The sequence below is a fragment of the Lepidothrix coronata genome, unplaced genomic scaffold (genome assembly GCF_001604755.1).
Source record: "Lepidothrix coronata isolate B3197 unplaced genomic scaffold, Lepidothrix_coronata-1.0 Scaffold11, whole genome shotgun sequence".
NCBI lineage: Eukaryota > Metazoa > Chordata > Aves > Passeriformes > Pipridae > Lepidothrix > Lepidothrix coronata.
This window is the reverse complement of record NW_016690191.1, coordinates 547,803-559,985: the sequence shown is the minus strand read 5'-3', so window position 1 is coordinate 559,985 and position 12,183 is coordinate 547,803. Positions and strand designations below refer to the sequence as shown.

At 40.5% G+C, this 12,183-nt stretch overlaps 1 protein-coding gene across 1 annotated transcript in view; it reads left to right on the top strand.

Annotated features, from left to right (window-relative positions):
• The window catches only part of MEF2A (myocyte enhancer factor 2A), an 81,922-nt gene that overhangs the window by 45,577 nt on the left and 24,162 nt on the right, over nt 1-12,183 (top strand). Inside the window, exons 5-6 of the mRNA XM_017804951.1 lie at nt 9,410-9,541; nt 9,607-9,744. Of these exons, the coding sequence (XP_017660440.1) occupies nt 9,410-9,541; nt 9,607-9,744 (270 nt within the window). The remainder of the gene's footprint in view (nt 1-9,409; nt 9,542-9,606; nt 9,745-12,183) is intronic.

Here is a 12,183-nt window from a genome sequence, read left to right as displayed (position 1 = left end):
ATTTGGTGCTTTTGAAATCCTGCATTGACAGAAAAGTGTATTTTTACTGTGCAATTTCCAAGCAAAGACCAAGGCATCTGTTAATGAAGAGTGAGTGACTTTACACAAGCTGTGCCTGGAAAGAATAGACCCAGAACAAAGCACCTCCTGCAACCACAGTGACATAAAGGACTGTTCTTTCTCGTGAGAGGCTTGATTTCAGTGCAGAGTTGATGTAATCCCAGCTTTCCACTTCCAGCTCGTGGGTTAGGGAGTGTCTTCTGCCAGGGATTAACCACCCTGCAGAAGGGACAGCAGAGGTGCTGCTGCTTCCTCAGTCTGTTCATCACTGTCAGGAGGGACAGTGTCATCTCCAGCTGCCTTTTGTACCTCGGCATCTTTACAGGCTCTGTTCCTCTTGAGGTTTTTAATCCTTTGCTTTCAAATAATGTCTGGGCCTTAAACTGATGGTGCTTCTGCTCAAGGAGTGTGTGGTTTGTTCATTGCCAGGGTTTTACTGCAGGCAAACACTGCAGGACACATTTCCTGTTGATACTTTCACCTGGGATGTTTTGCAGAGTAACTGCAGCTGAATCAAGAAAATATTTATGGTGGTGGTTCTTGTGGTACAGACCTTTGAATCTCCCATATCATAACATATATCACTTCATATCGTGTCATTCTTGGTCTTCATAATACCTCTAAACCAACACACATGCAGGTCATTTTGTGACTTAGTAGGGAAAGTTATTTCACCTTATTAATGTTCCTATCATGTGATATTTCATGTTGGAGCTCACACATCAAATTTATAGTGTAGACTGTGGAGTGCTAGTCGAGTTAGTCAAATTGGCTCTTAACTAAAATTATGTTTTACTGGAAATATTTATCAGAGAACTTCAGTACAAAGTGAATAGCATTTTAAATTAAAAACTCTGAAATGTATTGGGAATGTGGTGAAGACTTTTAAGATCAAAAAACCTGTTACACATTGTCCGACTGAAAGCTCTTCTAGAACCTTTAACGTTGCCATTTAAAGCCCTGCTCTTTCCTGCAAATAACTTACAATTCAGTACTTGCTGACTGCAGGAAAAAGACAAATAATCCATCATGCCAGAGCAGTTCTTTGTCCAATGCTGACATGAGTTACACATCATAAAGCTTACTCATATTTCACTGATTCCTGTACAGCCTTTTCTCTCTGTCTCAAGGTCCCACCTTTGATTTCCCACCCCTTTTGTTAAGTCAGGACACCCTTCAAAGAGGTGCTTTGGCTTTTGAATAATTCGCTCCAAGTGAAGGTTGTGCAAGGGAAAAAATATGGAGTGTGTTTGACACACAGCTGAGAAGTTCAGTATTCAAAACAGAAATTGTGACGCTCTTTGTGCCTCCAAGTCCTATGTTCTAATTATTTTAATTCAGTAAAAGTAGAGCTGTATCTGTTGTACCCTCTTTCCTTATTTCCTGCTGTACATCCTGGTCTCAGCTGGGGTTTCCAGGTACCTGCTTTCAGTTGTCTTGTTCAACTTGCTCTTTTTTGGGGTGTTTTTTTGTGAAACAAGATGGCAGTTCTATACAATATTAGCAGTAATTGAAGCTTGTTCTGGTAGACAGTGTAGCCACTTCCCATATTCTTACATGTGAATAGTATTTTAACAATAGTATAAATCCTTAAAATCCACTGAACATTTCTCTGGGAATAGTTTCTTATTTGTGTTGTAATATTTTGATAACACTCAGTTATCTTGAGCACCAAGACTTTGAAATAGTTTCTGTTATCCTTTCCAATTTTAAAGCTGTAAAGAACAATTCAGGACAAGAAATATTTGCAATTACAGCCCTGCATAGGCAGGTGGACCAAAAGAACCCCGTTCTTTTTATATCACAGAATTGTAATTGGAGTTTAGATTTTTTTTTTCCCCTTGGCAAGCTATGAGTAGGAGATAATATTTTTTCCTAAAGAACTTCTAAAAGATTATGAAGGATATTATGCAGATGGATTGCTGCACTTGGAAACTTTTCATGTTCCATATGGCTTATCTGCAGTGCACTGGTGCTGAAAGGAGGCCTTCAGTCGGCTACTGCTGCTGCTTTGGGATTTAACCATTGCAGGCACAGGAAGATCTATTTATGGGAGGATGTGTATGTATATATGTTATCACTTGGATAAGGACTGAAAAAAAGCATAAAATATCTCTCTGAACGTTCTGTGTTTTGCTCCGTTTTACCATTAATTTTGTTTGTCACATTCCCTGAAAGGACCACAAAATATATTTAATTTATACACTGAGGAATGGTTTCTGCTTCCTTAAGGTGAATATCAGTATATTCTGCCCTTGATTTTTAATAAAAAGATTGAAAAAAGATCAGCTTAAACTGGCAGTTTAGTATTTGCTAATGGGAAAATCTAGTTGATGGTAGCAGGTAAAATGAAAACCTGCTCTGTGATATAAAATTTAATCATCTCCTGGGTCATATAGAAAGTGAAACAGGCAAATGCATCAGATATTGGACTTTGAGAGCCTGACTTAGCTGTCACTGTGGAAACAGTATTATCAGTGCTAATGGATTACTAATCATTTTAAGCCTCAAGGAGTTCATTTAGGACCGAGCAAAAGCCAGTTTGTGGGTCAGCTTTAGAAGGTCCCCAGTTCACAGATAATGCTTCTCCAAAATCCCAAATCCAAGCACAGCTGCCCTTCCCATCCCTCCTAGTCCAGGGCTCTGTGCAGTATTCTAGGGGTGAAAAGAAGAATGGGTTTTATAGCCCATAAAATTCTAATTGTTTAGTAATTGCTGGTGGATTATCTGGTTAAAATAACGCTTCGCAGCAAAGATGCTCCGGGCTAGAATTCGTGCCATAGCATGTCTGAAAAACCTTGTGTATGTGTTATTTTATATAAATGAGAGTTTGAATCCTGAGTGCCATCTTTATCATATCTGGGAGGAATTTGACAGCTCCCTCTCATGTTTGGCAGGCCAGGGATACATGTTAAAATTTGCCAGATGCTGGAAGGGCTCCAACATTTGAAACAAGACGGTGTCTTTTCTTGGAGTGGTTTAGAACAGGGACACTGATAAAATTTCAAATCATGAACATTTTTCATCTGTAAATGCTGAATACCTTTGCCTAAAACTGAACATAGAGCGTTGCTTAGAGGGCTCTTTGTATTTTATGGCCTAGTGTAAAGGCAGGCTTATAGTTTTTTTCCTTTGGAAAACCCTGGAATAAGTAATTAATCCCAAACCTCCTGTTTTCCCTAACAAACTATAATATTTGCCCAAAAGGTATAATAAATGTAGCAAACCTTAAGTACTGCACTCAGAATTTTTGATATCCAGATATTTTTGCATAATATCCATCATTTACCTTTTAAATATCACTGCCAATTGAGCACAAGTGTGGAAAATGTCATTTAAGTAAGCCGAAAGCAGAGTATGTCAATTGTTCAGATTTTCTGTGGCGAGCACTGCTGTGGTTGGGGAGCTGCCAGGAAGGCTGGGGAGACCTTGTTCTTTAAGAAGTTAAGCTCTCCAAGTTGCTTAGCTCATGGAAATGTCTGTCATAATCTAATTTGGCCTCCCCTGCGTTTCAGGGAAGTTTTGAAAGCCGGGCACCACTCCTTGCCTGGGCTGGGCTGGGCTGCCCGTGTTTGTGGCTATAATTAGAAGGTGAAATCCAAACTGATAGCGTGGCAAAACGGGACTGAAAACGTGTCAGGGATCCTGAAAGGAGCAGTACCAGGGCTAAACTTCAGTAGCCTCCCAACTCTGAGGACAGGAAAACACCTCCATAAGGAAATCTGCAGATGCTTCAGTGATCGGAGTTGAGAATATTAGTGGAGCCTGAGGAAAGTGTATCAAGTTTGTAAACATTACCTAGAACAATCCACTACTTCTGAGTGTGAAAAAAGGAGTGTCAACTTACAGAAACAAATGTTGAGCTTCAAACGCAGAACATTGTGACTGAGTTGATTTATCTGGTTTTTCTCTGGCTGTTCTCTTTGGATGTTTGTGCTGTGCTTGGGATTCACTCCTGCTTTGATTTGAGGCAGTGGTAAATCCGTGTGCCCAGCACTGCAGGGTCAGGCTCCAACTTTGCAGAGCCATGTTGTTACTTTAGAGAAAAGAACCAGAAAAGAACGAGGCTTCTGAAGCCAAACTGACCTGCAGGAAGTTTAAAAACTAAAAATAGCCTTTGGTGACTAAGAATACTCCTCAAATACTTGAATATGTTTTATACATAATAGGGGAGACATGCCTACATCTACAGGATGAGACACTGGGGTATTGTTCAGGCTCATGAAAAGGGAATATTTTGTCTTACAAAAGAAGAAAAACCCAGCTTGGTTTTGGGCTCAGCTTCTTGGCAATAATATGTATCAGGAAGCAAATAATGAAACAGTTGTCGTGGTTTCAGCATGAGTTTTTGCTGTATGTAAAGTGATTGATACGTGTGGTTCTTGCCTGCTGAATGTCTCTGCTGTGGGCAGGGAGCTGAGCTGCAGGAAAGGAATATGCCCTGTTTTCTGTCTCTCATGTTTCAGGTATTGAGAGTGAAATCTGTTGCTGCTGTGACTGCTGTGTTTGTCCTTCATTTGGTGAATATCTCAGAAAAAAAGGTGTGGCTTGAAATGTGAGATGTGATTTATCAGAGGTGGCTGCTGCCATAGAGGACAGGCCATTCCTTCTGCCTCCCCTGGTTCTGTGGTGCTCAGCCCACACCTTGGAAAACCACTTATTCCTGCTGCAACTGGATCCAAACCCAGCAAAAAAATAAGTTAAATAAAGAATGACCAAGGAGAATTTTCTGTCATTTTAGTGAAGAAAGAAATACTCTCCACTAGAGCATCGGGAAACTGTAATTGTTTATCCTTCTGATAGCCGTGGTGTAGCTGCCTCCTGGAGCAGCAGTAATATTTGGCAGTACCTGGTAGGACCTTTCCATTACTTTAGGCCCGAGGAATACTTACACTTTAAAAAATTACAATATTTAAAAAGGGTTTACTCCAAATTTATGCTGCTTCACAGCTTTTCTGTGCTCCGACTGCAGGAGCAGAAGCAGAACCAGCTACAGGATTTAAGTGAAAGGTTTGCCTTTTCCAAGGGAAATCACTTCTCATTTCAATCTTAGTCAAATTTTGGACATGGTTTTCCTGATAATTTGGGATGAAACACCAGCAAAAATCCTGTTTGGCCAGCTCCAATAGTGAGTGCAAAAATAGAGCTGTTAACATGATCCATGGGAGCTCTGACAGCAGCAACCATTTCCTTTTTGTGTAATATTACAAGAAACCCAACACTCAATGTTTTGAGTGACCTGACACTTTTTTGCACATGAGGTCACCCCACATTCTTGCTTTAAGGCAGAAAAATATTGTTTCCTGATGTGACAATGAGCATAGACAGATTCTCTGCAGTTCTGCCAGAGCTGGTGAGGAGCCCAATCCCCAGGACCAGAAAGCTCCCCCTCAGTGGATCTCGGAGCCCAGAACACGCCGACTGCGCTCTGTGAATCAGCGTGTCCCTGGGATCCAAACCAGGATCTGGGATGGGAGCACAGCTGGGGGTTGTCCTTCATCTCTGGCAGCAGTGATCCACCCCTGTGTGTTGGTTCAGAGTTCCTGGTTCCCAGAGCTGCCCATGCCCGTGTCTGGATCCCCTGTGATCCTGTGGGACTGGAACAAGCCCGGGGAGGTGATGACTTGATCTCACGCTGTGGAGGCTCAGCAGGCTCAAGGCTCCTGCATTTCCAGTGTCTCTGTTGGATACTGTGGAAGGAAGCTTATGCTAATCACACTCTGATGATTGAGTATCATCTTTGCTTCCTCATGGATCAAGCAATAAATGGCTTTATTGTATTTTTACACTCGTTGGTATTATTGGTTTCAGTAAAATTTATGTTGAATTGTAGAGAGAAGCCAATTATTCCTTTCTGTTGTTGTTTTGCAAGAAGCTCTTCTTCTGTTCATGATTCTGGCATGATTCTTTCCTTAAATTAGCAAAATGCAGTGCAATTAAAAAGTGCTTTGCATATGTGTGGGGAAGTTCAGGAAAATATTACCATGTGCTTGACTGCAATGTTTAAACCCATCATAGCCAGTCCAGCCTTTCTCATACACTGTTTTCTAAGCTCTGCCATTCAAATAAAAATAAATAAATATTAATCCAGTAGTTATAATATTCACATAATTCAGTTTTACACAGTGGAACAAAAGCAGTTAAAGCTTCAGGGTCGTTCTGCAGTATCAGGATGACCACACCTGTCTAGAACTTCATCACAGAGCTGTATTGTTGTATTTGCTTCATTCTTTTATAGAAAAGGTTTCACACTTGCCTTGATTCTTCGTAAATGCTTTAAATTGTTCTCTGACTGAAATCAGTCCTTTTCTCTCCTCAGTGTAGTTAGAGCAGTCTGAGATCAAAGCTGCACAATCTCAGTTACTAGGGCACAATGCAGTGCGTTGGCAAACACGTTGGAACGATTTCCAGTAATTTCGGCTAAGTCTTAGAGGAAGTGGAAAGTAATAGAGATTAACTGAAAGGGCTGCACATTCCCTTAGATGATCTGGAAAACAAGGCTTCACACCAGAAGGTAACTGCAGTGAGCATCCAATAGCAAAACTTGGAATTTAATGTTCTTTCCCCCTCTTGCTGTTGTAAGAAAATTATACCCTATATTTAGTAGCCTCAACTGTAAAAACTCTTGGTTCTATTCTAAACAAGCTCGTGTATCACAGCAGAGAAATAAAACTCTCTTCACATTACACAAATTATTTGATCTCACCAACTGGCATTTTATTTCTCAGAGTCAGTAAAATTTCAGTCCCCACAATAATATCTTGGGAATAGCTCAGAGAGGCGACTGATTTACATTATTTGGAGAAATAACAGATTTTTAGCGCAGAAGAATCTGGAGGGCGGGGTCAGCCCTTGTTGATGGCTTTCCTGGGTCCCAGCAGAGCGATTCCCAGCAGTGTGTCCCTCCTTGTTTTCCCTGGAGCAGGGCCTGTTATCGGTGAGAACCTGTGCTGGGCTGGCTCGCGTCCGCCTCGCCTGCCCGTGTGAACAGATTCCAGCATTCCCTGCTCTGCAGCTGGAATGTTTTACTATTGTGTTACTGGGCGCTGATAAACTTCGCAGGCTTTTTATGGTCAGGTCCTCCAAGTGGCACTTGGTGTTTTGGTGATAAGGAGACAGAGCTTTGGCGATCAGACCCGGCCTGATTATCTGTAACGCTGAGCCTGGCTTAAATCCCTCCACAATGACAGGAACCCCATCTGGAGTGACGCTTTCCAGAGCCTGAAACGGGAGATACTGAGGCATTTTCCTTCCTCATGAGTCAAAGCAGAGTTAACCCCATTGTTAGCGACAATAAAAAACGTGCAGTGGCCAAGAGGAAGGAGGTATTTTTGTATTTAAATCTCTTCCTTTTTGTTCCACGTGGGGTGTAATTTTCGGGCAGATCCGGGGGGATGAATTGCCATCGTTACACCTAAAAGCTTTCACTGGATTGCTTTAGACTATGGAAAGGAGCTCTAATGAAACTCCTGGGCTGCAAGATTTAAATTGCTTTAAGGTGTTTATCAAAGGAGGAGAAGTAACAGTGCGTGGAGTTCTCGCAAGACCTTTGTGGCGTCTGACTCCAGCCGGTAATCGTGTCCCGGGTAAAGACATTTGGATTCTATTTCCAGACTGCCGTGGGCTGCAGGGGTTAAGTGTAATCCAGATTATACAGTGTTAACATTTTCCCTGCTGATACCGAAGTGTAGCAGCCTGGCAGGCTGACTTGTTAGGAAGGGCTGGGAGAGAGGGAGAACAGGCTCCGACCTTGAGAGGCCGAGCCTTGTATGGCCAAGTCCATTCCCGTGTCCAGCTGATTGGTCGGGGCAGCGGGATCGGCATCGGGGCCGTGACAGGTGCTGGAGGAACCCACACCTGTTTTCCCCCATATGCTGATTTAGTGATTACATTTTTGTGGGAGTTCCAGATACTGTGTGGGATTCGCCGAGCGAGCCAAGAAACTTGAGAAGGAATTACAGCTTCTGGTGAACTGTGATATTAAAGAATTTCAGGCGGCGAATTGGATTCTCGATTCCTGCTTGAAAACTGCAGGAGAAATAAGCACTGTTTTGCATATCTATAAATAGTAAAGTCTTATGCACTTTTTATTGTACTAAAAAATCGTTAGACAGTAAGAAAAAATGCTGGTGAATAGTATAAACTAAACCATTTTGCTTTAGAAATCAGAATTTCTGTGCGTTATGGAAACTGCTTTTATAGGAAAACGTGGAATTTCTTTATGGTGCTGGAAATATCAACTTGCAGATTTCTAAGATCTTTAGGGTTTTTAGTATAAAATTCATGGAATATAAATAATTTCTCACAAAAAGGAAACACACAACTCCTTCATGCCTGTATAGTCCTACTGCTTCCTTATGTACTGATAATGTGTGTCTGTATAAAATTTACACTGCTTTCCTTTTGAAGCTTTTAAAAAAAGATTTTTCCACAGGTAATATTTTAAATCTTGTTTTGTTATAAACGAGAACTTGCAGAGAAAGATTTCTGATTGTGTAATAGATGGAAAAGAAAACCAAGAAATACAATTATCTCTTACACTTTGGTCACCAGACCCGTAGCTTCACATCCTTTCTCTGATGCCTGGATTGTAGACAAGTTTGCTTTTTTTTTTTTTTTCCAGGGGATGTTGGTGTGAGTTCTCCATCAGAAAACAGGAAGTAGCCCAATAAAGCAGTTGCATCAAGTTAGTCTGAAGGACTCTGAAAAAGCTTATATTTAGCAAACGAAGTCATTTTAGAGAGGGATTATGTAATTTCTTTTTATACTTTTTTGCAGTTGTTGTTATCATGCAGGATGACAGAAGTGCAGGAAGATCCTGCCTTTGTCAACTACAGAGAGTGTTACATGTATTAATGTCCTGCAGTTGTTGAATTGGAACAAAAATCTTAGCATTGCGTTTCTCAGAATTTTAACTGTGTGCTTTTTAAAATGTGAACATTAAAATTGGGGTGCTAAAATCAATTCATTCAAGATCCAGTAAACTGGCTTTTAATTACCAGTGGATGCATGAACTGCTTTGCCACAGGCTTGAATGTCCCTTGTCAGGCACCTTCACTCCATCAGCCAGTGTCTAAAAATGGTTTTCCAGGGAATGCTGGGGAGGTGAAGTGGTTGTAGCTTAAAGTTGCCTGTGAGGTGGCACCTGGAGGAACCTTTTCTCTCCGTGTCCTTTGCCACTATCTCGAAGGACTAACCCTGTGTGTTGGACAGTGAGTTTTGCCTGTGAAAGTCTGCTGTAGTTTCAGGGGCTCGGATTGATTCAGTAGTGTACAAAAAAAAAAGAAAAAAAAAAAACTTCATGGCAAGTTAGTGTGATCTGTATGTGAATTTTCCAATTGTATTTCAGACCTTAAGAAAGAAAGGCCTTAATGGTTGTGAGAGCCCTGATGCTGACGATTACTTTGAGCACAGTCCGCTATCGGAGGACAGATTCAGCAAACTAAATGAAGATAGTGATTTTATTTTCAAGCGAGGCCCTGTAAGTACTTTTATTTTATCTCTACTTTTTATTTGTTGATCCTTTTTATTAACTTCATTATTTAGGCTCTGAACAAGAAGGAACACAGAGGGTGCGACAGCCCGGACCCTGACACTTCATATGTGCTCACGCCACATACAGAGGAAAAATATAAAAAAATTAATGAAGAGTTTGATAATATGATGAGGAATCATAAAATCGCAGTGAGTACTAAAGTATGGTTTGTGCTTCTCTTACATGCATGAGAATTTTCCTGGTGTTTGCTTACCACTGAAAACCACTTCAAAGGCAAGAGGATGTGATGGCTTGGAGAAGGGAACACATATTTTTGAGGGAAAATGAGATGCCGATACTTGATCTTGCTAAAATACATTTTATCTTAAAGAATAAGAAGAATTCTCTCTAGGTCCTGTTTTGCACTTATATCTTGTGAAGATGAGATAACATTTCTAAATTTCAGGAGCCTGGCTGCATTACCTAATCCTACCGAAAATACATTTATAAAGACAGATTTTTGTCGTGGGCTGTAGGATCATTTATTTACATCTTGTAGGTCTTTATCTGTCTGTTGATCAAGATTTTTCAGTCTGTTACAAGCAGGCAAATAGAATTGGACTAATTTTGTCATCTAATCAGTAGAATTTATTTTGTTCAAGTCTGGGTGTAGAAAGTTATTTAGATATTTAGCGTTCAAGACTGGTGCACAAATAGGACCTCAAAAGATTGAAATTCTAACAGATATTTCCTTGGACACTGAAAAATCTGGGAGAATTTTCTGCCCCTTGTGCAGCCATTAGTCACTTGGCTCCAGAACTTCAGGCTGGGGATAAAAGCAGTGTTAATGTCACGTGTTTTTCATGGAGGTGTTCACGATGACATTTAATTCCCACCTACAAAAACCAATTAGTGTTGAGTATTACAGGGGAAGTATTTTCTAAGAAAACTAATACAGGGCTCTGCCACAGCCTTTGAATTTCTTAACCTGGCAAATCTTGCAGCAATTCAAGGAAATGGCCTGGCTGGGACATTTGAGTGGAAATAATTTCATTATTAGAGCAATAACAGCCATGACACCCAGCATCACTTCTTTTAGCACTTTCGAGTTGAATGAAGCCAGTATCTTTTGGGTTTTGCCTTACTTTGAAGCTTTTGATACCCAACATTTCTGTGCTGAGACGTCCCCAGGCCTCACCTCCCAGTGTGTTCCAGCTCAGTTGCTCTCCCCTGCTCCTCACGAGCAGCCTCATGTCTGTGTGGACACGAGCAGCGATAAAACAGGCAGTGTTATTTTTGAGCTCTGTGGTTCTGTATTTATAACTTCAATTGGTGCTGTTCTCTTCCCATCCCCTGCACTTGTGGGGCTGTGGAGGAACACAGTTCCCCTTGTTCTCTGCACTCATTGCTGGCAAGGGACAGCAGTGAGGCAAAGCGTGAGGAATTCGGTCGTACCCAAATGAGCACCAGAGATGGGCAGGGACAGCCTTTAAGGTGTGGGGGGAGCCTCTCACTCCTTACTTCTGTGTTGAGAAACCTACAGAAAAAATGTCCCAGCTCTTCCCTTCTGCCATTGTGTTCAGCACTCTTCAGGTATTTCCAGTTTAGTTTGAGCTGCTGTTTAAAAACAACCTTTTTCTTTGGTAGATACTGAATAGTTTGTTCAAGTAGTTTCTCCTGAAAACAAGCACCAGTGAGGGTTGTCATTAGTTAGATACTGTGAGTGATTTGCTGATGTTACATCGCTGTGCTTCATTACTTTTTCCTTCCATCTGTGCCAAAAATTGATAATTATTCTTAGAATGCCTCAGTGGGGACATTGTTGGCTCTCACTAGTAAGAGATTCTGTTTCTTATTGAGAATGTATTCTGCTCTTTTAATTATATAGGTTTTTTATATTACTAGTGTTACCTAGATTTTCATACAGAACTATCATACTAAGTGATTTTTAAGCTGTATGTGATGAAATTGCATTTTTTAAGTGTACTTGGTTGGTCATCTATCTTTGACCTCTAAATCAAAACTATTATCTCTCTGTTCTGTCAATAAATCCTACTGAGTTCTTCCCCTTCAATTGTACCTGTCATGGGTTTGGTTCCAGTAATTATGAGAGCTGTGAAAGAAAATAGTCCCTTTTGTTTCAGAAACTCATCCCTGTCAAAGGATAGGAATGAGACAAAGGCCAAAGAAGTTAGTCATGACCAAATGAGTACCATAGATGGGCAGGCATCTCTGCTTTTGATTCAAATAGCTGCTGAATAACAAACATATAGACTGCACAAAAACAGCTGCCTCCTAAATAATGCTGTAAAAATTAGAATGTAAAAAAAATGAGATGTACAAAAAAGATGGGAGTGGTTATTCAACCAGGGCTTTGTGGAACGTGAAATGTTTAAATTCAAGTGACTGAACTTTGTGACTTTCTAAAGATCTGTTTATTTATTTTTTTTAGCCTGTTGAAAAAGAAAGTTTTAGAGATTAGTAGCAATATTTTGGCAAGTTTATTAATAGAAAATATATATTAATAGAAAATGATGTTACTAACTTTCTCTTTTTTGTGTAATAACTGACTGTTGTAACGTGCATGTTTATGCTTACATTTGGAAGGTACAAGTCATTGATTTGTAGACATGTTTAGCTTGTCATTG